We start from the raw sequence: 23,477 nt of genomic DNA, 5'->3' as shown, positions 1-23,477 counted from the left end.
GTGGCCATTAATACACCTACTTCTCCCTTCCTTTTCTATGCCATGAACCCAGGAAAAGAGCTTCAGCTTGGAGAGTGCCCTTAATGTTTATAAAAGATATGTTATTTAGAATAAAAAGCAACCTTTTGAAATGATCTGGAGTTGTCCATTTCCCATGATCTTTCCATAACAGACTTCTGTTTGATCACTGATTAATCATATGTCACTCAGGCCTGGTACCTTATATTTTTCATTCTAGGTATGTAGGTTAGGGGGAATCAAGCATCTGGTTGACCTTTTGGACCACAGAGTTTTGGAAGTTCAGAAGAATGCTTGCGGTGCCCTCCGAAACCTTGTTTTTGGTAAATCTACAGATGAGAATAAAATAGCAATGAAGAATGTCGGTGGAATACCTGCCTTGTTGCGACTGTTGAGAAAATCTATTGATGGAGAAGTAAGGGAGCTTGTTACAGGTGGGTAAACAACGTGATCTTGTCCTGGAGGAAATGTTGAAACCCATCTAGATGAGGTCTTTTTGCAGGGGCAGTGTGAAGAAGTTTGAGGTTCTGGGTAGGAGACGTGATGCAGTGGTCACTACAACAAAGGCTGAATCTAATTTAATCTAATGATTCAGAAAGCACTTGCAGTGCTACAGTGTCATCTTGACTCGTATCAGTTATTAATGCATAAGTGTCGGCTAACAGATATCTTGTGCATACAGGACTGAATTTTTTAACTATGTATTCCATAGTAAATATCCTTTGTTTTCAGTAAACTAGCTCTCCTTTATTATGAAAGAAAAATACATTTAATGGATCGACTGCCTTCCACTTGAGTTCAGCCAGGTTTTAAATGCCCGTCAGAACCTCAGATGCCTTCCTAGGTACCGGAGATGTGCAGGTGAATACAACTCCGTGCCTGCCCTCATGTAGCAGTTCAGCTCAGGAGGAACACAGGTGGTTCTCTGCCAGTGAAATGTGACAAGTACCAGGACTCAGTGGAGGCTGCACTGGGAGCACAGAGGACAGGTGGGGAAGTTCCCTGGTCAATGAGAAACCAAAATTACCCTAAAGGAAGGGGAAGCATTGGCTGGGGAGATAATTCCAGTCACAGGCAGAGGCTCAGAGCCAGCATGGAATATGGGGTCAGAGCTTCTAGCAGGAGAGGCATGCTGAAGGGAGACAAAGCCAAAGAGAAATGCAGGTCTGATTTGGGGAACTTTTATGAGGAACTTGTGTCCCATACACAGTGAAGGTGGTTATAGGGCATGGCGAGACCGGTTTGGGCCTTTAAGTGCATTCTTCCAGCAGAAAGCAGGACGTGGGATTGATCTGAAGTAGATGAACCAGTGTCTGGGAGGCTGTAATCTAGAGGTAATAACTTGAGCTGCATCAGTGATAGAGGGTTGGGTGGTTGAAAAGAGGGAACAATGAGAGAAACATTTCATGGTGAGGGCACAGTGAGTGGGGGGGGGGTGGAGTGAGAGAACAAGAGGAAGTGAGTGATGTTTTGTCTTGAGAGACTGGATCTTGCAGCACTGTCCACTGGGTTCAAGGATGCTTGAGGTCCAGACGAGAGACTAATTCTGCAGCACAGCAAATTATTGACAGCATTATTTATGATAGAGATTTAGGGGGAAATAATGAGTATTCCCTGATAGGAAAATGGTTAAATAAACGGCAATACATTCACACAGCAAAACCACATTCAAGGGTTAAAACCCAAGCGCATTAAAGCTACCTATGGCAACATAGATAAATATCTAGAAACATTGGGAGAATGATAAGCACAGCATGATACTATTGGTATGAAGTTCCATAATATGCAGGCTGAGGCCATACATTAGTTTTCGATATACACACATGCAATAAAGTTAATTTTTTTCATTGGAATAACAGAAGCTAGATCAAGGTTGCGTCTAGGGGACACTGGTAGAGAAAATGGGATCGAGGGATATCCTCCAGCCCTGTTTCTTTAAAAAGAAAAAGAAACCTGAAACAAGACAAATGTTAATATTTAACAAAACTAGATAGTAGTTACTAGATAGTAGTTACCTGGGTGTTTTATATTTGCTATGCTATTAAAGTGGAATTAAAGTAGAATATACTTCATGTATAACCCTAAACTCTGGAGTGGGCTGCCTGCCTGCCTTAGTGTAGTTTGAATATTAATGTTTTAACAGATCTAAATTACATATTGATTTATTAGTATATTCTCTTTCTCAAATGCTTTGAGGGCATCAAACTGTCCCACACCAAAAAATAAATTACTTTCACTTACATAGGTCTGGCGTATGTAACGAATGTTCTAATGAGAGTTAGAACAAGCTAGATAGAATTAAGAAGGAAGAATATAGACAAACCCATTCTAGAAGTCAACACACTCACTGTGATTACGCCCCCACATTAGCGTTAAGCTCTGTGGTAAGGGAGGCTTAGAGGAACCCGCGTGTATGCGGCATATGAGTGCTCTCTCTCCTTGCCTGGTGTTTCCTTCCTGTCACTCTGAAGAACTTCTGCGTAATTGTCCAAATACCTTCTCCCAGTAATACCTGTGCAGCCAACGAGGGTGCAGGCTGATGTGTGTGGGCTTCCTGCAAGATCCATGGACATCCTGATGTTAGAAGCACAGCTTCTACTCAGATTTGATTCTCTTGATTAACTAGTCACAATAAATGTGCAGTTTTTTTCTCTTCTGTCATTTCTCACAGGAGGAATGTCTTTACTGGATTTTTGTTTCTGAGGTTTCATCCTTGGGTAAAATGGTTGCAGTGCTTTTCCTGAGCTAAGCTCAAGGAATTTGTAAGATTTAGTGATAAACAAGAAGCAAGTACATGAAAGTTTGGTGATTTCTTTTTCATTTGAGAATAAATCTGGTTTCTTTGAAGTATAGCCAGGCTTCACTACTAAGAGCTTTTATGTACTAATTTACCTGGCGTACACTCTAGATGTAAGTGCTAATTTAGATGCTTCCCTCCATATTTCACTATTCGTGTGTGGGTCCAGTATTAGTTGCTGAGAACACAGGATGTTTTAAGATATGGGCCCTAGCCTTGAAAGGAGGATACGAGTGTTTTAATTCAAAAAGGCCTTGTTCCTCCAAAAGATTTTATTGCTTCTAATGTAAAAGCTAGCAAGAACCTGATTTTTTTTTTTTATTCTGAAACAACTGCCAGTAGCTTTAGGCTTTAAATATTTTTGTCCATACTTGTAGGAGAAGGAAAATTAAGAATTGCTATATAACTCTGTACTTTTTCTCCTAATAATTCATACTGATATAAGAGCTGATTGCTTACAAAGCATTCTCTTCAAAAGTAGTCTTTGCTTTGGAATGGGAGTGGTCAGTTTGTGAACACTTCACTCCGTTGGCATATATAAAGAAGTTGGAGCAGAGGACTTCAAAACTGAATTTCTAGCTCCAAAATGCTGAATGCCTGAGTCTGATTTGTATATAAACATTATCTAGCTAATATGAAATTACAAAGTTGTAATATAAATCTAGCATAGTTCTGTGTATGTGTTACATGTATGCATATATTTATAGACCAAGATTTATAAAGATAAGAAAAATTATATGTTCATTTTTCAGTTCCAGAATTTAGTGGTACCACCTTTAAAAGCTCTTCAGTAATTTTTTGTTGTTCAGTAATTTTTAAAGAGCATTGCCATATTAAGACATCCTTGAGCTCCTTTGTTAACTCTTCCTTGAGTCAAATACTCATAAGCCATCTTTGAACCATAGAATCAGTTCAGAGGGGTTGAAGGGGAACTCAAAATAAATTTTGTCCCATCATCAGCTATCCAATGCATGTATCCCTTATACAGCTTCCACATAAAATAGCCGCCGTGATGTGCTTGGGCCTCAGGGAACTCACTGCTTTGTGGGATTAATACTGAGCCTTGGAGCTGTCCAGAGAACAATAACAAAACATTAAGTATGGCTCGAGAAGGCAAGAAAATAGGCCCTCAGGAGCTTATTTGGGCTAGGAAGAGCCCTCTAGGAGTCCATTTGACCCTAAATCCTGCATCCCAACCTCTCCTAACCAGAAATGTATGTCCCAGTCCAAACCATTCTCATTAAAGCATGTCTGTTCCAGATGTGGGCAGCTGGGAGCTATGTGACCACATCACCCAGCATGCGCTATGAGCTGCCTGTCTCCTGTAAAATCCTCTTTGAAAACAGAAAATTATCCCTTCAAACCTCAATGTTCGGCCAGCAGCTCTACAAATCACTCTGGCCCTGGCCAGCCTCGCACAACTCTGGCCCTTCGCAGCCATGGTGTAGGAGGAGCTCCTCAGTGGGGACTGCAGTCGGCCTAGGATCATGAGATGTTAAAGCACAAATAAATCGCTGTGTTCGAAGTATTATATTACCTGAAAAAAATATTAGCCCCTTTTAAAAGTAAAAATACTTTTTATCTTAATAGTAAGTAATGCAACCTAGTTATTAATTCAAAGACTTATTTTTTCTTCTACTCCCCTTTGTTTCATTTTGGCATTTTTATGTACATACATGAAGAAATTTTAGCTATTCTTTTAAAAAGATGCCTCACCTTTCCTTTAAATATAATAATTGCCCAGCACCTGCATTTTGGGGCCACATCTTTATTTGCAGGGAAGAAAAGGAAAAATGCTTTTTGCCAGGTGTATTATCTCAAGACAGTATAGCTGTCATCGTTAATTAAAATGGTCCTCTAATAATGTAACAGGTTCTGTGTGTTCTCTTCGTTGTGTTGAACATTTTCCAGGTTGAAACCTAATGAGCTTTTCTTTCAGTATTTGCTGATCTATATGAGTGGTTAGGGTGGGTTGTTTTTGTGTTCGTTTGTTTGTTTTTTATCACAAAGATACTTTTTGCCTTTATTGTGTTTAAACTTGAAAGCTGTATAAAGTATGGTTGTTCCCAGTTGAGTTATAAAATGAATGTCTTCTAGGCCACACATTATGGGTGGAAAGTGAGAACATCTTGTCACTAGAAAAGATATGTTGAACTCATTTGCTCAAGATAATTAAATAGTGTTTCTAAGCCAGGAAATATGAGTTTCGAGTTACTGAGCATTCTGAAAGCATCATTTTTTAAAAGCTATAGAAATTGATATTTCACAGAATCCGGAGGCCTGCCTTTTAATGAATCAGAACGGCCCAGAACTACCAAATTTCTATTATCCCTATTAATGCTGATGTTAAATATCAAAAAGTAGCCTTTGTTCTTGAATAATAATAGACGTTGTTTAAATGACTGCTATATTCACATTCTTTCCAATTTAGCAAGTGATTATTCATCCATATGGCTAAGTAAAATATTCCCACACTGTTTATTTAAAAATTTTTGGATGCTAGCAGTGGATTTCAGACACTATGCAGAACATGAAATTAGGTTTATTCCCTTACTGATCATTAGTGCCATGTTTCTAATTAGGTGATAAATTAAGAAGAAAATGATAGTCCTGCCCTAAGGAAGGGTAGATGGGCCAGGCTAAAGTTTAGCAAACAAACAGTAGGGTGTTCTATAAAGAGCTTAGTGGACATGCACTCAGGCATTTGGACTGTTAAGTGCCATTACAGGATGAAATAATTTACTAAACATGTCCCCATGGTCTAATTATTATGCCTTCAAAAAAGTCATTTGTTCTTTGGTCCAGAGAGGAGTTGGCCTATTTCTGTCTTGCTTTTTGTGGACCACTAGAGGCATCAGGAGTTGCATGGGTAATTTTCAGAAATCTAGCAACATCTCTTCCCAGTTCTCAGCCAGCATCCGTGGGATCCTTACCACGTGCCCCAATTTATAAAACATGAACAATAGAATCATGTACTTTCTTATTTACTGAACATTTCACACCATAAAAATTGGTAATAAATAGATAAAATGACAAAGAAGTTTAATTGGTAACAAAAAAAAAGGTGTATTATAAATGGGACAACTCCGAATTCAGAGTCACAGAACTTTGAGCTAGAAAGGGCTGTCAAAAAATCTTCATAAAGCGTCAGGTTGCTTAGAAAACGTGAAATGTGATTTTAGTCTTGTGAATATTTCAAGGTTTATTGTCCAAGTATGAAAAGATTAAACCTTGTAAGTAGAATATGACCTTCTATATTATATGTAGGCTTCTACATGCCATGCAAAATGAGACAGTCAAGTGGGGAGTCTCAGAGGTCCCTAGAGAACTCAGGTGGTCAGCTGTGGGTCAGAGTAGAATTTTTTGGCACAAGAGAGACCCCATAGTGACACACTCCCTCAGGTGATTAGACAGCCAGTATATGTGAGAAATATGAAGGCCTATAACAAAAATATATAAAGAAGATGCCCAAGAGACATGAGCCCAGGTCCCTTGAGTGCTTTGCAGTTTCTGAGTCTATAGGACTTCTCATGTCTTAGTACCGTAGGTACTTTTGTCTCTAAGCTTCTGCTGGTGCCAGACAGCTGGTTGAAAATTCAATGCACATGAAGCAGCACATCCTTGGAACCCATGAAAGTCAACTGTGGAACACAGAACTTCAGTGACTTTTTCTCAGGCAGATCTCTAAGACAGTGTAAATGACCTAATTCTGAGCCAGACGCTGAAGTAACCAGAAGAATAACCAGGGTGGCTGGGTCACTGCCCTCCTGCCACCTTGGCATCACTGTGTTTCTCTCAGGAGAATTTCCCTTTGTGTGACCCGTTCACTTTTACAAATTCCTCTGACAGAGCCATCTTTTACATCCCTTACGGGCAGTTCTCAATCAGCATTTCTGAATTGTAAGCTGATTTGTTTTCAGCAGAAATGCCTTTCCAGGCTATGGAGGACTCCGTGACTACATTACATAATTAATCCTCTCAACCTACCCATGAAATTGCAAAATTAACTGAAATAAGACTATGCTGAAATGTAAATGTGAGTCTGTAAACGGATCTCTAGAAATTGATAGATCTTTTCAAAGATGCTGTGATCCACCTTTGTACCTGAAAAATCACAGAGACATGGGCTAACCCTGTGTTCTTTAAAGACTCTAAAGATCTATCACTCGTGTCCTTTGGCAGGGAAAGATTTAAACAGCAGGAACAATCTCCTTCAACTTGAATTTGTAGGCTGGAGCCCCACTGTGTGCAGCCTCTGCTGCTAGCCCAGGCCATCAGCTCCACACTGCCACCTCCAGGGAAGTTTCCTTCTCCCACATCACCTAAGTGTCTTCTCACTACTGCTACTGAAACCAGAGGTGGTGGCCACTTTGCTCACGGCTGGACCTGAGTGAACTTTCCCATGCCTGACTTGGAGTATGCATCAGCTGTGTGCAGGAAACCACAAGGAGCAAGCAGGCGAGCAAGGCCAGGCCCACCCAGCTGGCTGGGCCAGGCCTCCCAGGGGACCCAGCCCTCGGGGCAGCTGGACTGCCCATCACCTAAGCAGCCGGCTATGCTGGCCAGCAGGGAGGGCAGGAAGAAGGAAGACATGAGAATCCATGATGGCATGTTCTGGGAGTCCCCACATAGGGTTCAGCAATCCCTGCTGAGACGGTAGTATCTGAGGAACCCTGGGAGCGATTATACACCACCATGAGTGTTGTTCCCTCAGCATTTAGCCAGAGCAAGGAAGGCTTTTCTATGAGTAAAGATAGTACTTTTGTCCCACTCTCCTAATAATCGCTTTCCCATTATTTCAGCTCCATTCCAGTTTCATAATTTGTTCACAGCATTCCAGTCCTGGTGAAAAGCTTGTGTGATTTGCCTGAAGCCACAAATGGTAGGCATTTTCTACTGTACTGCTCTCTTCCTGCTGCCCCAGTTGCCTCATTCCTGTTACAGCTCCAGGTTCTCAACAGATGCCGAGCTGGGGCTCAGCTGGGATGGATCAGCCCTAACCTTGCATCAGGCTCCAAACTGTGGTCACAAGCACTTGCCCTTCCCCTTGGCCTTCCCATCTCCTCCTCACTCACTCCTCAGGCCCTCATCACATTCCCCCTAAACTACTTCCTGGGACATAGGCTCTGTTCCCCTTGGTCCATCAGCCCTCCATCATCATCCATGGGATCACACTTATACCTGCCTCGTACACTTCCCCACTTGGCATATGACATCTACAGCCCCCTTCCTTCCCTTCTCGGCTAGCCCAAGCCTTGAGGTCCCCACTAACTCCTCCTCCCCCAAGGCTGTGGCCCACCTAGAATGGTTTCCCCGACCCTAGTGCTTCTCCCTGGCTTCTGCCCTTCACACTCCAGCTCAGATGTGGTGCTCCCCAATCCTACTGGACAGGTTCCTATGCACAGAAAAACATCTGGGGAGAAGCAGCATGGTGTTGGGGCTGAATGGGTCTTGGGGTGAGATCAACTTGTTTCCTTGCAGCTCTGTGGCCTCAGGCAAATTACCCATCCCAATGCCAGCTTCCCCAGTGATCAACGCAGTACCAGTTGCTTGGCATGAGGATAGGTATGGAGTGCCTATCACAAATGACATGCAAGCTGTGCTTGTTGCTTCTCATTCTCTTGGGTTCTTTGTGATGACTGCCCTGTGTTGTAACTATTTGTGGCAAGGCCTCTTGAGAGCAGAGGACTCCCCTCCATGTCTCCCTTAGATGCTGGCATGAAATGAACAAGTATCTCTACAAACACTTCCCAATAGAAGTATAATGTAGGACACGTATAATTCTAAACTTCTTACTAGCCACTAGGAAAGGAAAAAGGAAAGAGGAGCAGGTATTATTTATTTTGACAGTGTGGTTTATTTAACCCAATTCTTCTACAATAATCAATGTATAAGCAATATAAAAATTATTAATAGGAGGCTTTACATTCATTCCTTTCATACCAAGTCTTCATATTCTACTGTATACTTTACACTTCTAGCATGTGTCGATTTGGACTACCCACATATGGCTGATAGCTCGTCTCTTGGACAGCACAGATCTGTACCATGCTTGGGTGTATCTGAAAAGCATGAGCTGCATATCTTTAATGGACAGGGATATAGGAGACCATATTGTGACCTAACATAGTAACCACAGAGTCATGTCATTATCTTCCCAACAGAAAGCCTCAGAGTTGTAAAATCCCTACAGGGGTTAGGGGAGAGCTTCAGGAGCAGCTTCAGTGAGAAGAAATGGAGAGGTGTATTTGCTAGATCATGAGTGTTTCAGCCAACGACTATCTACTGGGGAATAATCATGGAGGCACGTGCTAGGAGCCCCAGTGGCCCTAGAGCTTCAGAAGCCCATGTTCCTGCCTTGTCCACGGACTGAGTTTGCAAGATGCACACATACTCTGACCTTCATATGCGATCTAAAGCCTTGATGTTTTGTATTTTCACCATTAGCCTAATATTTCTATCCCCACTTGTCAAGAATGTTTGCAGGGTGGGTATCCCAACACCAGCGTGTTCCAGGGAGCACCATAGATGGAGAAGCGCCGGCGGTGTGTGGGGGGGGTGTGAACACATTCTTCTGAGCTGAAGCATAGTCATGAGAGTGACCTGTCATGACGCTCACTCTGTGCCAGAACAGCAGGGCCTTAGCATCTGTTCTCTGCTATAATAAGGTTTGGGCAGTTCTATGTACCTAGTAGATGCCTTGTGAAAGCAGGACTGATGGAGGACCACCAACAGACCCTGAGAATAAGGATGCAGGAACATGCCCAATAGTGCCGTTTAAAGTGCACTACTTCTTTTGGCTATTTTATTTTTCTTTTTGCAATATCCACAAGCATTTTTTTTTATAATTAGGAAACTGGACATAAATTGAATGCTATATAAAAATTAATGGTTTTAGATTTCTTTCATATCAGAAAGAAAAACAATTGTGTAAGCTGTTACATATTTATGCTAGCAGAAAAGTAACATTTTCCAAATGTTGTTTTGTTGGTTTTTTCCATTAAGAAACATTTTTCAGATAGTGCCATTATTTTAACTAATCAGTAAAATCAGGTTCTGATTTGACTATAAAATTATCAATTGGTTGTGAAAACAGCTTTATAAAGCTACTTTTAAATATGAGCTTTCAAAATTCTGCAGTGTAGGATTTATGTGAAAGAGTATTGTAATTACTTTACTCATTCTTTGGGGGGAAAATGAACTTTCATCTTTCATGGGAGTATTTCATTACAATTATTGGCTACTCAAAAATGTGTGCACTTTTTTTCTGCGGTAGAGAAGCAGCAGCTTTTTCTACAATAATATGCATGAAATTCTCTAATATTTTCTAAATTAGTTTATATGTGTATATTCTTAGTCCTCACAACAAATAGCTAATTACTTTAAGTTAAATAAAATATGTAGGCTTCCTAAGCCAAATTATGATTCATTTTTAACTTTCTCTTTAGAAACCAGGGGATAATGGAGTACGCCACTAAATATTTTTGAAGCAAACTTTGCATGAGGACGTAGAAGCTGGAGGTTTATCATGTTGATGAGGATGCTAATCCTATGGCTCTCTATTTTCTCGGAGATCTTGCTACATCTGGGAGTTGGTGTATTTACTATTCATTACTTACTGCTCTAGCAACATTCTTCCGGACCCATTAAATGAGAACATTGTTTTATTACTACTTTAGTGAGGTGGAGTACACATAGGTATTATTAACTGGTCTTAAGAATGGTGCTTTTTACTTTGAAGAGATAAGCCAAATTAATCATTCCACAGCTAAGGCTTTTTTAAGTTCAACTGAACCTTCTTCATCCAATATTGGTTTATCAGAACTGGTTGTTTAGGCTTTCCATAACCTTATTTTCGAAATACAAGGTAGGGGGAAAAATATTAATGTCTTGAGACTTGCTTTGAGATTTGAAGTGGCTAGTTTAAATCCACACCCAGTGCTATAGCTCTTTGTGTTACGTGGTAAAGTGCAGGATTAGAGGCATAACATAACTCAGTGCAAGATGATAAAGCTGCCTTGGTATGGGTCTCCTGAATGCTACAGACTTAGCAAAAATAGTATCTTTTCTTTTTTTCTGATCAAGAATAATTTTGAACATTTATTGAGAAACGTTCACAGAAAGCCTGTGATTTTATGATCAAAAAGCCATCTCAACTGACCAAAAGATAACACACTCACCTTGTCTATTAAAGGGTTACATATTTTCAAACAATTTAACATTTTTTAATTGGGCAACACCGATCTTTTCCATTTTGCGGTTTTTAGGGGTTAGGATTCTAGCACACTGCTATAACTCTTAACTTCTGGTTCTAGACATATAACAGAAATGTGATTCTCCTATCCTCAGAGCTAAGATGATGGTTTCAATAACCATCTCTTTTAGTCTTCATAATGAAAGGCAAGCAAAACTATGCTGGCAAATTTCCTTTAAAGATCCAGGACATTGTTCTGACCTCTCCCCATAGTTATAAACCTTAAAGACACTTCTGAATACTCAGCTTAAGAAAAGCAGGTAATAATTATGAGCTGAGTCTGGCAGAAAGGAAATAAAAAGGAAATCCAAAAATAAATATGTGCTATTAAATTGGATCCATCAACAAATATTTTTGAGCACCTATTATGTCCTCTGCATATGTGTAACAAGACATGTAAGAGAATAGATCATGATAGAGTATTTGTTCCTCATTATACTTGCCTAATGATATTAAAATTAAGAAATACAAATACTCATCCTTTAAAAAATCAACATATAGAATTCATTTTGTGCAGCCTGACTCTGTAAAGCCCACAATGCCTGGCACAGAGTAAAATCATAATAAATGATCATGTTACCATAGTTTATATTGATTTATGACTGTTCAGTCCCATGTAGATAAGGGCTAAAAGTAAACTACAGAATGGCATATAACTCCACTGGTCATTCTAGATGCCTGATAAAAGAAAGAAAGGGCAGGACAAAATTCTGGTACCTGCACAGAAAATTGGGGAAATCCGCAAATCTGGAAAATCTCCTCTTCCCAGAAGTAGGTCCTACAGGAGCCAGGAGTGGAGGCAGGAACCATAAAAAACAAGTTTTTCTGCCAATGATCAGAGACCTTCTAGGCATCAACTCCTAGATCCATCGTGGCAAAAAACCACCCCTGTCCTTAGTTATGTTTTCACCTGAAGTCTGTGACTCACACTGTCTCATTTCTGTAGCTGTGGATCTGATTTTATACCTATAGCCTATAATGTAATAGGCTTTCCTTTCCAAAAGCCTTGCCTTAAAGTTAACTTTACAAGAATACATTTATTCTGTGAAGTACAGCCTAGCATTTTAGAAAATGCAGCCCTTCCCCATGTGTTGAATTCTGTGGAGTGAGGATTTTGAAAACATGTCACAAAATTGTCAAGGAAGTTAGGAGATAACCCTGCCCACCAACAGCATCTGGGCTACATGCTGCCCTGTGGCTGGCACAGGTCCCAACAGGCCCCAGAATACCATACCCTAGGTCGAGTCTGTCCTCATTAGCAAGAAATATTCAAGCCCCATTCGTGGCAGCCTTTATCAGCCACAGTTTTATGCCTCAGCCTACTCTTTCTTCCATCTTCTCTCCCTTCCCCTGTCTTTGGATCAGGACAGACCTCCAGGGACTTTTCATCCTTAGCTCCCGGGCCCCTCCCATGGTCATCAGTCCTCTGATATCTTTCCCCTAAAACAATGCTTTTCAGATGTTTTTTAGACAGGAAACTTTTTTCAAACAGAAACACACAGTACAGCCCAGTATTGAGAACAGGTAAGTATGGAGCCACTCTGGGTGAATTGGGGTGGGGATCTGGCAACCTGCTGCCAGTCCTCCCTCCGCACCTCCCGTGGCTGCCCTTGAGAGAGTCCAGCGAAACTTCCAAAAAACAGGTTGTACAACCTCCCTAGTTTAAAATCTCCTTGGATGAAAACCATTTTATATAGAAACTTACGGCCAATTCTGTCAGAATCCATGGAGAAATAGCTCCACCTGAGGAACTGAAGTTCCTTTTGTAAGCACCCCCAGGCTATGCCGCCCTCTTGACTAGAAGCCATCTGTTGTTTGCCACATGATAATCATATAAGCAAAGGTCTGTAATGGTAGAGAGAACAGGCTTTCAGAGACAAATCAGGGTCTTTACGTTTCCTGATCCCAAAATGTCTCAACCTCCCTCCCATTTGGGGTCTAACTAGATGAAGCACTGCTGAGGCTGAGATCCTTCGGTTGTGGTGAGCTAACCCACCCCAAAGGGTAGAAGCCGAGAAAGAGCGGAAGTCCTTGGGAAACAAGGGTAAGCCCGGTCCAGAAGTCAAAGGCGAGTGAGAGAGGAGTGGACCCAAGCATCAGCCGCCACCGGCAGCCACTCCCTGTGCGTGGGGAAGCGCTGGCCCTCTCCGGGCTTGCAGCCAGAGAAGGGGGGTGGGGGGTTGCTGCCGTTGGTCCGGCCCTAGGCCCTATGCTTGTACTTCTCCTCCCTGGAGAAGGAGGAAAAGGCTCCTGTCGGCCCTCTCCCCTGTCCCTCCTCTGTAGAGGGCCCTGCAGCTTGTCCGGGAGAAGGCTGAGCAGAGGCTGGGTTGCCTTGCCCTGGAGCAGTAGTTCCCCCCATACTCTCCATCAGTCATGTTCGCGGGCTTGACCCACTGCCCTGGAAGTGGGCAGACCTTGTCAACGCCCTCCCCTCCACACGGCCGCAAGCGTTCTTGTATGTTGATCATTCTAAAAGCATCATCCAGGCTTCTGAGCGTCTCAAGAATCCGTCAGGAGCGCGGGGCTCGGAGGGACCCCGGACCTCGGCGCCAGCTGCGCCGCCTCTCTTCGCCCCACTTTCTCTAACTTGGGAAAATGCGTTGATGTGAAAAGGACAGAGAATAGGTATAATCTTGAATTTGCTCTAATTTCTAAAAGAATAAATCTTCGAAAATCTGTGTGCTATAACAATAATGTAACCCTCCTCGTAGTTGACACAGAATTGAAGGCGCTCTAATATGCTGACAATTTAAATACCGCTCTGGTAAGGACGCTTGAGGTCTGCTGGCCGCGCCCGATGCGAGGCTTAGTGTGCTGAGAGTCTCACCTCTATCCAGAAAGGAATGGCAGTGACCCGCACGTGGAAATAAAGCTCGTCACGTGAAAACAAAAATGTTTCAACCTTACCTAAATGAGGGAGACGAAGCACGTGTAACCACCCTCTATGTATTTTACCGCAAGCATATTTAAGCGTGAGCTTCCCAGTAGCAAAAGTAGAAAAAGGAAGCATGATAAAAAGAAACATGTCAGACTTTTGAGAAAGAGAAATGTCTTCCAAGTACTAAATTCTAAAAATGGTTTGTCACACAGAACATTGAATGTAAGGGATGGAGGAATTAATGACATCTTTATAACAATCAGAGATGTGTTGTATTTATGACCGTTGATTGGATTTTGCCCCTTCCCCTCAGAGAGTAGTTCTCATTTGCTTTGCAGAAGCTGCAGTCATCTTGTCTGATAGATGGACAGGCTCTAAAACTTAGGAGAAGGACTGTTACAGCTTTGTAATACACTGCCAGAAGCTCACATATGTTCACTCAACGTTTATTAGAAGTCCATCCCCTGCCTGGTTGTAAATTCAGGCCATAGATTAGATTTGGAACAGACTGAGTTCACATCAATTAGGGCTGATAGGTTTGTTGTATTACTAAACCTGCAGGATCGCTAATTGATAATTTGATTTTTTTTAATCTCATTTTTTAGGAGTTCTTTGGAATTTATCTTCATGTGATGCTGTAAAGATGACAATCATTCGAGATGCTCTCTCAACCTTAACAAACACTGTGATCGTTCCACATTCTGGATGGAATAACTCTTCTTTTGATGATGATCATAAAATTAAATTTCAGACATCACTCGTTCTACGTAATACGACAGGTTGCCTGAGGTAAATTCTTTATTTCTTCTTTCCAGTTAATACTTTGATCAAATAACATGTGTCATGGGTAAGTTGATTTTAGAAGGATTTACTTCATTTTATAAACATTTACCTACATTTCCAAGTTTGTTTCAAAATTTAGGCCACTGGACTGTTATCCTGTGAGGAAAACACCATGAGCACAGGCTAGTGGCCTGAAAGACATTATCTGATAAATGACTCTTCTGTGGATTAGTAAAAAGGGCCCTTTCAGTCTGAAATTACTGCCAAAATTCCAGTGTTTTCTACTCTAACAGCGATTTTCTGGGGTCATCACATCCTGACTGCTAATGTGTTTGTGAGCCTGGTTTTTGTTTAAATTCAAAATGTGATGGTTAAAACTTTCTTGCTTTTAAAAGGTGAAAAAGGTGTATGGCTTAAACAATCATTGGGTTTGAGTTTTATAAATAAATGAAGATAAACTCAAATACTATTTGAGCATGTGAAATTCATAAAGGCTCCTTCAAGTGTGGACAGTAGTGCTTATTATTTGCCAGTAATACTCAGTGCAGTTTCTACCCAGTGTCCCAAGCATACAGTGCTCTGGTAACTTGAGGCAGAAGCCTTGGGGCAGAATGGTGTGGTGACGCTGAGAGGCAGCCTGGCTTCCTGTCCCACTCTGAGCCTCAGTCTCCACATCTTTACAACAGGAATAATAACACTGTCTCACACTTATGAAGAATCAGCTCATATAAAGTGCTTAGGGTAGTGTCTGACACACAGCGACGCGATCTAACATTTAAGCGTTCATCCAAGCATCTCAGTAACAGCTTGAAAGATATGGAGGGAGCCTGGGCTGCTGCTCTGAAGCAGCACTATTGTGACAAGTGAGTGTCAGCCCCTTTGCTATGGGTGGATGGCAATCAGGATCCTGGGAAACAGGCCAGCTCCCTAACTCAGATATGTGCATCAGAGGGCAGATTATATCACCTACTGTGGAAGGAGCATCTCATCCTTTCTCAGTGCCTGGTTCTAGGGAGCCAGCCTGCCAGGCTTCCCAGAGACAGGACACACCAGCCTGGCTCCCCCAGTGGTTCAGGGCTAAATGATCTTGGCGCATGCCCTCTGTGTGAAATCCGTGATGAACAAGACAGGCCCCTGCTCAGACAGAACGATATTCTATTGAGGAAAACAGAAGAGAATAACAGTAGGTGCCACAGTGATGTGAGCGATGTGAGAGTTCCTAGGAGATGATTTTGATGGTCAGGTGGCCCCTCATAAGTGGTGAAATTGAAGTCCAGATCTGAAATACCACCAGGAGCTGCTTATATGAGGGTGAGGTAGGAGTCAGGAGGAGGCGTGTTCTTAGCAAAGGGAATAAGTAGTATAATGGCTCCGGGCAAAAAATGGGCTTATGGCTAGAGCTTAATGGGCAAGGCACAGAGTGGTACCAGATTACGTAGGATTTTTAAAGTTAGGGGAAGGAGTTTACAGTTTATCCCAAGTGCCTTTCAGAGGGCTTTAATCATGGGAGTAGTAGGACTGGCTCCTGGCTTCAGTGTGAAGACCAAACAAGGGCAGCAGTAGAGCTGGGAGGCCAAGACTGTTGCAGTGATCCAGGCAGACCATGACAGTGGCCTAGACCAGGTGCTGGAACAAGGTAGGAGATACCGAGTATTTTTGTGGAGGGGGGAGCTAATACCTAAATCTTTGGCCGAATCAATTGGGAGCACAGGAAGAAGAAAGGATGGAGGCATGAGCAGTTGAGAGTTTTGATCACGTCATTTTGAGATGTATAATTAGCCATCCATGTGGTAACACCAGGAAAGCAGTTGGATAAAGGAACCTGGAGTTTTAGAGGGGTCAGCCTAAAGACAGACCTTTGGGAGTCCTGCATGGGCCCATGGGTTGTATTAAAGCCAAGGAGCAGAAGGAGACTACCCATGTAAAGATAAAGACAAGAAGGGACCAAAGTAGTCCTGGGCACTCCAGAGGGACCCACCAGCAGAAGCAACTGAGGAAGGGCAGCAAGATGGGAGGAAAAGCAAAGGAGCTAAGGGTCCCAGGGGCTTATGAAGGAATGGAAGACGGCAGCTGTTGAGGGCTGCTGCTGAGAAGTGAACTCAAGATAAGAGCAGAGGAGGGAGGGACCATGGGTGACATTGTCTCTCTGGCCCCAGAAAAAAGATGAAAAGAAAAATCATTCAAAATTCCCCCTTATTTGGCTTGTGTTTGGAAAATCTCAGAATTAGCTTAGAACCCTTGTTAACAAGACATAAAGTAGATCTTCAAAATTTGGTTATCAATTCATGAAGGCAAACTGATATCAAAAGTTTCAATATGGTGGCACCTGGCTGGCTTAAGTCGATACAGCCGGCAACTCTGGATCTCGGGGTTGGGAGTTAACATTAGGTGTAGAGATTTTTTTAAAAATATATATATTTATATAAAGTTTCAATATGGATGAGACTTAAGACAATCTTCAGGGTTTTTTTATATTTGAAAAAAAATGAGAAAAATCATAGCATAATAAATGTCCATATTTAACTTGAATAGTTCTACAAGAAATGACACTTCTCCTGTTCATTCCGGAAGCATATATGACCACCTACCTACTCTAGGCAAAACATTGCAATAGGTGCGGGGGGCTGCCAGACTGGTGGCCCAACCAGGGAAGTAGAGCATGTCTAGAAATAACCACCCTGGCTAACAGGCGTTGCAGGCACTTTTCCAAATGCTTTTTATGGAGCATCTCTTCCTCAGCATGACCCTCTGAGGTGATCAGTATTCTCCCCTTTTTGCATATAAGAAAACTGAGGATAGACCCCAAAATAATTTTTAGGAGGTTAGAAAAGTGTGCCATAGTTTTAGGGCTTCAGAGTTCAGAGGCCCTGCTCCCTTCTATTTGGGTAGATAATGGGGAGCTAGTTATTGTGAGTTCTTGTGATGTTAAACTATCTCCTCTCCCTGGGACCTGCATGGCTGCTGTCGTCCGACCTCTCAGATGTAAGGTCAGGCTCTGTGGCTAAGGAGTGAGCTCAGCAGCAACAATATGTCTCTGCCCGTGCAGGAACCTCAGCTCTGCAGGGGAGGAAGCCAGGAAGCAGATGCGCTCCTGCGAGGGGCTGGTGGACTCGCTACTCTACGTGATCCACACGTGCGTGAACACATCCGATTACGACAGTAAGGTCAGTGCTGGCTGGCCGTGCGAGGGCCACGACGGCAGATGACAGCGGCTGCCTGACACTGCTCTTTGCATGCCATTCATTCTTTCTGGAATTCTTGAGCCTTTCCTACTCATCACGCTATACTCCAGATTAAGGGGAGTCTTTCTAAAAGTTACAAATTAACAGCGACATGACAATTTAATAAAATAGCCTTAAAACCAGGAAAACTGAGTGACTCCATGTAGCCAAGGACTTAGCACAGGTCTCGACTTCCTTCGTGGTTCTCTTGGGCTAACGGTCACTGTGGTTGCCCCTGCTCTGCTTCCTCCAGTTGTGTCCTCTGTGGCTCGAATCTGATCCATCTGTATTTGCGTAGTGAATAAACCTTCCTGGTCGAGGCCCTGTGACCCACCGACCGCTCTGCCTTTCTAGCCCCAATGCAGGCCACAGCCTCCACCCCGTACCTGCTCCGATGCCCTCCTCTACAGCCCCCATCTTGTCCTTTGACCCCTCCCTCTGTTGCCCTGCTGGTTAGTCTTTCCCACAGGAGCTCCTTCTGCTCCCCTCCTGTGTTCCCCATCCTTGCCCTAGCACAGGGCATTCTACTTGTCAGTTTTTAACGGTGACAGCCATCTAGGATCTGCCCCGGGAGCAGGGGCTGAGGGAGGTGGCAAGAAACAAGGAGGGACTGTGAAAGTGTTAGGAGTTCCAGGGTAGGCCAGCCATTCGCTGCGGACGGGCGGATGAGAGGCCGAAGTAAACCCTGTGTCATGAACAGAGGTCTGCGGCAGGAAAGGATGATGAGTGGTGGGCTCGGGGAGAAGGGAGGGGAAGAGTTCAAAGCGATGGCCAGGTTTTTGTTTGAACCTCGTTGAACCAAAAGATCTGTAGATAATGTTGAGAGAAGTAAGCAGATTGGAAGGAGAGCTTCCTAGGAAAGAGCGGAGCTTGGTTTTGGGCGCTCTCACTGAAGTGACGGCCGCCCAGTCAGAGGTGTGACACAGTCTTTAAGAGGCAAAAGGAGGTACAGGAAGCAAAATGTACGGGAGGCAAAATGTCAACAGAGAAGGAGATTGTGGAGCTTTCCAGAGGGAGGGGAGGGTTTGGAGATGGCTGGAGAGGCCAAGGATGGGGCTGGGGGAGGGGCTTCCCCAGAGATAGGGCTAGTCACACCTCTTGTCACATGAAGACTTCCAGTGGCAAGGAGGAGTGAGGGTGTGGCAACTTGGGTGTGTCTCTGCCGCTGCAGCAATCCTGAGGCAGGATCTCTCGGCATCTCCCCTTCCAGAGCCTGGCACGTTTTAATCAGCATGAAATGAGATCTGCAAATGTACTTACAGGGATGGCTCTGCGCTCTGTCGTTTGAGTATCCCACAGAAATTCTAGAATCATGATCCTCTCCTTAGATTGTTTCAGGTTCCTATAAGTTTAAAAAAAAAAAAGTTCTCTCATATTCTGCATTTACTTAAGATCACGGCTGCTCGGTACAGAAGCGTTTTGCAGTAATGTGCCTCAATGGTTTTAATTATACGCTGTGTTGGTTTTCAGACTGTGGAGAACTGCGTGTGCACCCTGAGGAACCTGTCCTACCGGCTGGAACTGGAGGTCCCACAGGCCCGACTGCTGGGGCTGAGCGAGCTGGACGACTTGCTAGGAAAAGAGTCGCCCAGCAAGGACTCAGAGCCAAGCTGCTGGGGGAAGAAAAAGAAAAAGAAAAAGAGAACACCCCAGGAGGATCAAGTTAGCATTTTATTTGACATGAAACTCTGAGGTTTCATTTTTCTGGGAATAAGAAATCACATATTTGGCAAGAAAAGAAAATTTCTCATTATACAGTTTTTCTACCTCACTGTAGCTGAATCCAGCAGAGAGGAATGTTTTCAAGTATTGGAGAGTGTAGTGTGTTCATTTGCTTCCATTTCACGTGTGCTCTTTGTCTTGCAGTGGGATGGAGTTGGTCCTATCCCAGGACTGTCAAAGTCCCCCAAGGGGGTTGAGATGCTGTGGCATCCATCAGTGGTAAAACCGTATCTGACTCTTCTAGCAGAAAGTTCCAACCCAGCCACCTTGGAAGGCTCTGCTGGATCTCTCCAGAACCTCTCTGCTGGGAACTGGAAGGTATGATGTCCTCCGGGACCCCACACTTCTTTCTCCATCTGTGCAGCCAGCCCAGACCAACAATGACGGTGAAAGGGACACAGCCGTTAGGATGGGGGGGCGGGGAGGGTGACAGCAGTTGGCTCTGGGGATCCAAAGATGAATGTGACACAGCCCTCCCCGTAGAAACTGGAGGCTAGCAAGAAAATGTACAGATCAAATCAGTACAGTGTAGACTCCACAGGATCTGTGTGCTCTGGGGTCTTAAAAGGACATCTAACCCAGCCTGGCAGGTGAGAAAAAGGCAAAGAGGGGAGCCAAGAAGTAGGGAAGGATTCTGGGAAGAATGGTGCTGCCCAAATGGAGTCTTTCAAAATGAGCAGAAGTAAGCCCTCAGAGTCTGAGGTTGGTGCTACAGAGGGAGTGATCCAGAGAAAGGGACAAGAGGAGAAAGACCTTGAGGTGAGGAAAGGACAGTGTGGCAGAGACTACAGGATGCTTGCTGGGGCATCACAGGCAGCGCACACGTGGCCCAGGTGGGACCCAGGCGGTGTAGACAGGCCTGATGGCCAAGGATGATGGCCACATGACCTGCACCAGAAGGGCCACTACAAGGGTTGAAGCGGACAGGCGACACAGATGTGGATACTGTTGGGTCCCCTTAGCCGCAGTGCAGAAGACAAACTCGAAGAAAGTAGAGGCTGGGATTCTGTGCTGAACGTGCCAGGGGCCTGAATTAGCGCTGAGCTAGGGCAGCACTTGCAGGGCAGAGGGACCACTGTTCCTGTCTCAGACTCTTCCAGAACATACGTATGGCAAAAGTTACCCCTTCTCCTCAAAGCTGTGTGGCTTCTTTATGAAAATTCAAAGTGGTTTCTTACCGTTACAACTGTAAGAGGGTCTCAGGACTTTTTAAAACATCATCTACCAAGTTCCCAGACAATCCTTTTCTGAAATATTTTCAAACTCTAAAAATCTCCTGACAAGTGTATTTTTTTTGTTTCAAGTTTTTTATTTAAATTCTAGTTAGTTTATATATAGTGTAATATTGGTTTCAGGAGTGGAATTTAGTGATTGATCACTCACTCAGCACCCAGTGCTCATCACAAGTGCCCTCAATGCCCATCACCCACTTAGCCCTTCCCCCGCCCACCTCCCCTCCAGCAACCCTCAGTCTGTTTTCTATAGTTAGGACTCTCTTATGGTTTGCCTCCCTTTTTTTTTTCTTCCTTCCTTCCCCTTATGTTCATCTGTTTTGTTTCCTAAATTCCACATACACATGAAAAGTGGCTGCACCAGCTTACATTCCCACCAACGGTGTAAGAGAAGAGGGTTCCCCTTTCTCGGCATCCTCACCAACACCTGTTGTTTCCTGTGTTGTTAATTTTAGCCATTTTGACAGGTGTGAGGTGGTATCTCATCATAGTTTTGATTTGTATTTCCTTGATGATGAGTGAAGTCAAGCATCTTATGTGTCTCTTGGCCATTTGTATATCTTTGTTGGAAAAAGTCTATTCATATCTTCTGTCCATTCTTAACTTGATTATTTGTTTTTTGGGTATTGAGTTTAATAAATTCTTTCTAGATTTTGGATATTGACCCTTCATCAGATATGTCATTTGCAAATATCTTCTCCCATTCCATAGGTTGTCTTTGAGTTGTCTGACAAGTGTATTTTAGTAGAGTTATTATAATGCTTGTTTTTGGCTGCTTCCTCCACCATCACCTCCCAAAATGGGAATCTTTTGGCCACTGTATTATCCATGAAAGAGAAAAGCATTGGTAAGGCTAGGTGTGGTTTGTTTCGTGAAGTCAACTGCTATAATGAATGTATACAAATGTTTATGGCCTAGTGCTAAGCCAGCATGGTTATTTTGTTATTATTGTTCTTAATTAACGTTCTAATAGCTTAGTATCTAAGGCCTGTCTCTGGAGTCAGACCCCTTGGTTTCAAATCCTGGCCCTTACATTTATTAGCTAGGGGGCTTGGATCTTTCCATCCTGTTTCTGCATCTGTAAAATGGAGGTAATACCTACCTCACGGGGGGGTTGTGAGAGCTAACTTAGATAATAACATGAAGGACCTACGACTGTGCGGCACATAAGTAGTCATAAATATATTTATGTTGATGACTCAATGTTCACATCCAGTTTCTCATGACCCGAGAGACACATTCGATGATAATAAAAAAGACAATAATTGAAATAGATGTGATATGAGTTGTGTTTAATTACACTTCTCGAGTCATTTAGTGAATGAAAGTTAGATGGCAGGCTCATTTAAAATATAAATACTGTATTAAAATAATTTCAAAAGTATCTAAAATCAAAATATTAGACCCTCATTAAGAAAACAAGATAATCATCACCACAGATGTTTTCAAGTCAAGCTATTTTGGGAGTAGCGATGACTGTAGTGCCCCAGAAGGGAAATGCTCTGGGCTGGGCTGAGCCAGGTGGTCTCCAGGTGAGACAAGTGTCGATTCTGTCCTTGAAGATTTCAGAGAGAAGTTGAGAAAGTGCTTTAGTCTACAGCAAGTCATGTATTCCATTTCCTTCCCCTCCCCCACCCATAGATTTCATTTGATTTAGAAAAATAGGAGTATTTGTTTAGGAAGAATGTTACTAGGACCTTTGAAATCCATCTTTTCCTCTTCCTTGTATTATTAAAGTAATCTATTCTGTTGGTATGCAAGGAACCCAGTGGTCAATCATATATTTTAATGTTCAAAGTAACACAAAAGGCTGGCAGATCTTTGTCCTCATGCCTTGACCACAGCAGGAAAGTATTAGATGTTTTATGAGCAACATTTTTCAATTATCCTAAATTTTGAAAAACAATTTGCATTGGTAAAAAATGTCAATAAAAACTCAAAACAAGATGAAAGACCCAATTTTCAAATGCTACCTTTTTTTGGTTATTTCCCTGATGACTTAGCTGGTGTTCATTTCCAATTCAAATGGTACACACGCTGACTCGCTGAACAGACTTGCCTCATAGTCACAAAAGAATTTCTTGACTATGAATTTAAAAAAGCAGCAGCAGCTAACTAATCTTGCATAAGAAAGCACTCTGCACGCAAATACACTTTTTCACTAGTCTGTATGAATTACGATGCTCGGTGTTTCTGGAGAATTCTTTTTCTTCTGAGGCAAGGGCTTTTTTTCAGTCAATCTCTTTGAAAGGTTACTGAACTCTAAATACTGGTGCAGAGAATATAGGAAAAGAAAGTACTGATGGAGACAGGTTTTTCTATAATGTGCACTGATCAGTTACTGTCTCTGCGATCCTATTTATAGCCTCTGGACCTGGCATGGGGCCAAGTACAGAGAGGACCCAAAATCCTTCCTTAATCATGTATATGTATCTGAGGTAGAAAGCAATCACTGCCTTCTCTTTTCTGCAAAAAAATGTATGGCAGATGGTGGTTTGAGATTTCCAGGCTTTAAGATTTCTTTTTAAATCAGTCATCCTAGCCTGTCTTTATCCCTAACTATAGTTGTTTT

The 23,477-nt window shown here is 42.8% G+C and overlaps 1 protein-coding gene across 6 annotated transcripts in view; it reads left to right on the top strand.

Annotated features, from left to right (window-relative positions):
• Positions 1-23,477, top strand: part of PKP4 (plakophilin 4) — a 234,776-nt gene that overhangs the window by 196,160 nt on the left and 15,139 nt on the right. For all 6 annotated transcript variants that reach the window (XM_055307842.1, XM_055307841.1, XM_055307844.1 and 3 more), the window contains exons 11-15: positions 239-452; positions 14,553-14,736; positions 17,777-17,894; positions 19,422-19,613; positions 19,818-19,991. In XM_055307842.1, the coding sequence (XP_055163817.1) occupies positions 239-452; positions 14,553-14,736; positions 17,777-17,894; positions 19,422-19,613; positions 19,818-19,991 (882 nt within the window). The remainder of the gene's footprint in view (positions 1-238; positions 453-14,552; positions 14,737-17,776; positions 17,895-19,421; positions 19,614-19,817; positions 19,992-23,477) is intronic.

Source organism: Nyctereutes procyonoides, unplaced genomic scaffold (genome assembly GCF_905146905.1).
Source record: "Nyctereutes procyonoides isolate TBG_1078 unplaced genomic scaffold, NYPRO_anot_genome, whole genome shotgun sequence".
Lineage (NCBI taxonomy): Eukaryota > Metazoa > Chordata > Mammalia > Carnivora > Canidae > Nyctereutes > Nyctereutes procyonoides.
This window is presented reverse-complemented; position numbering and strand designations above follow the sequence as displayed.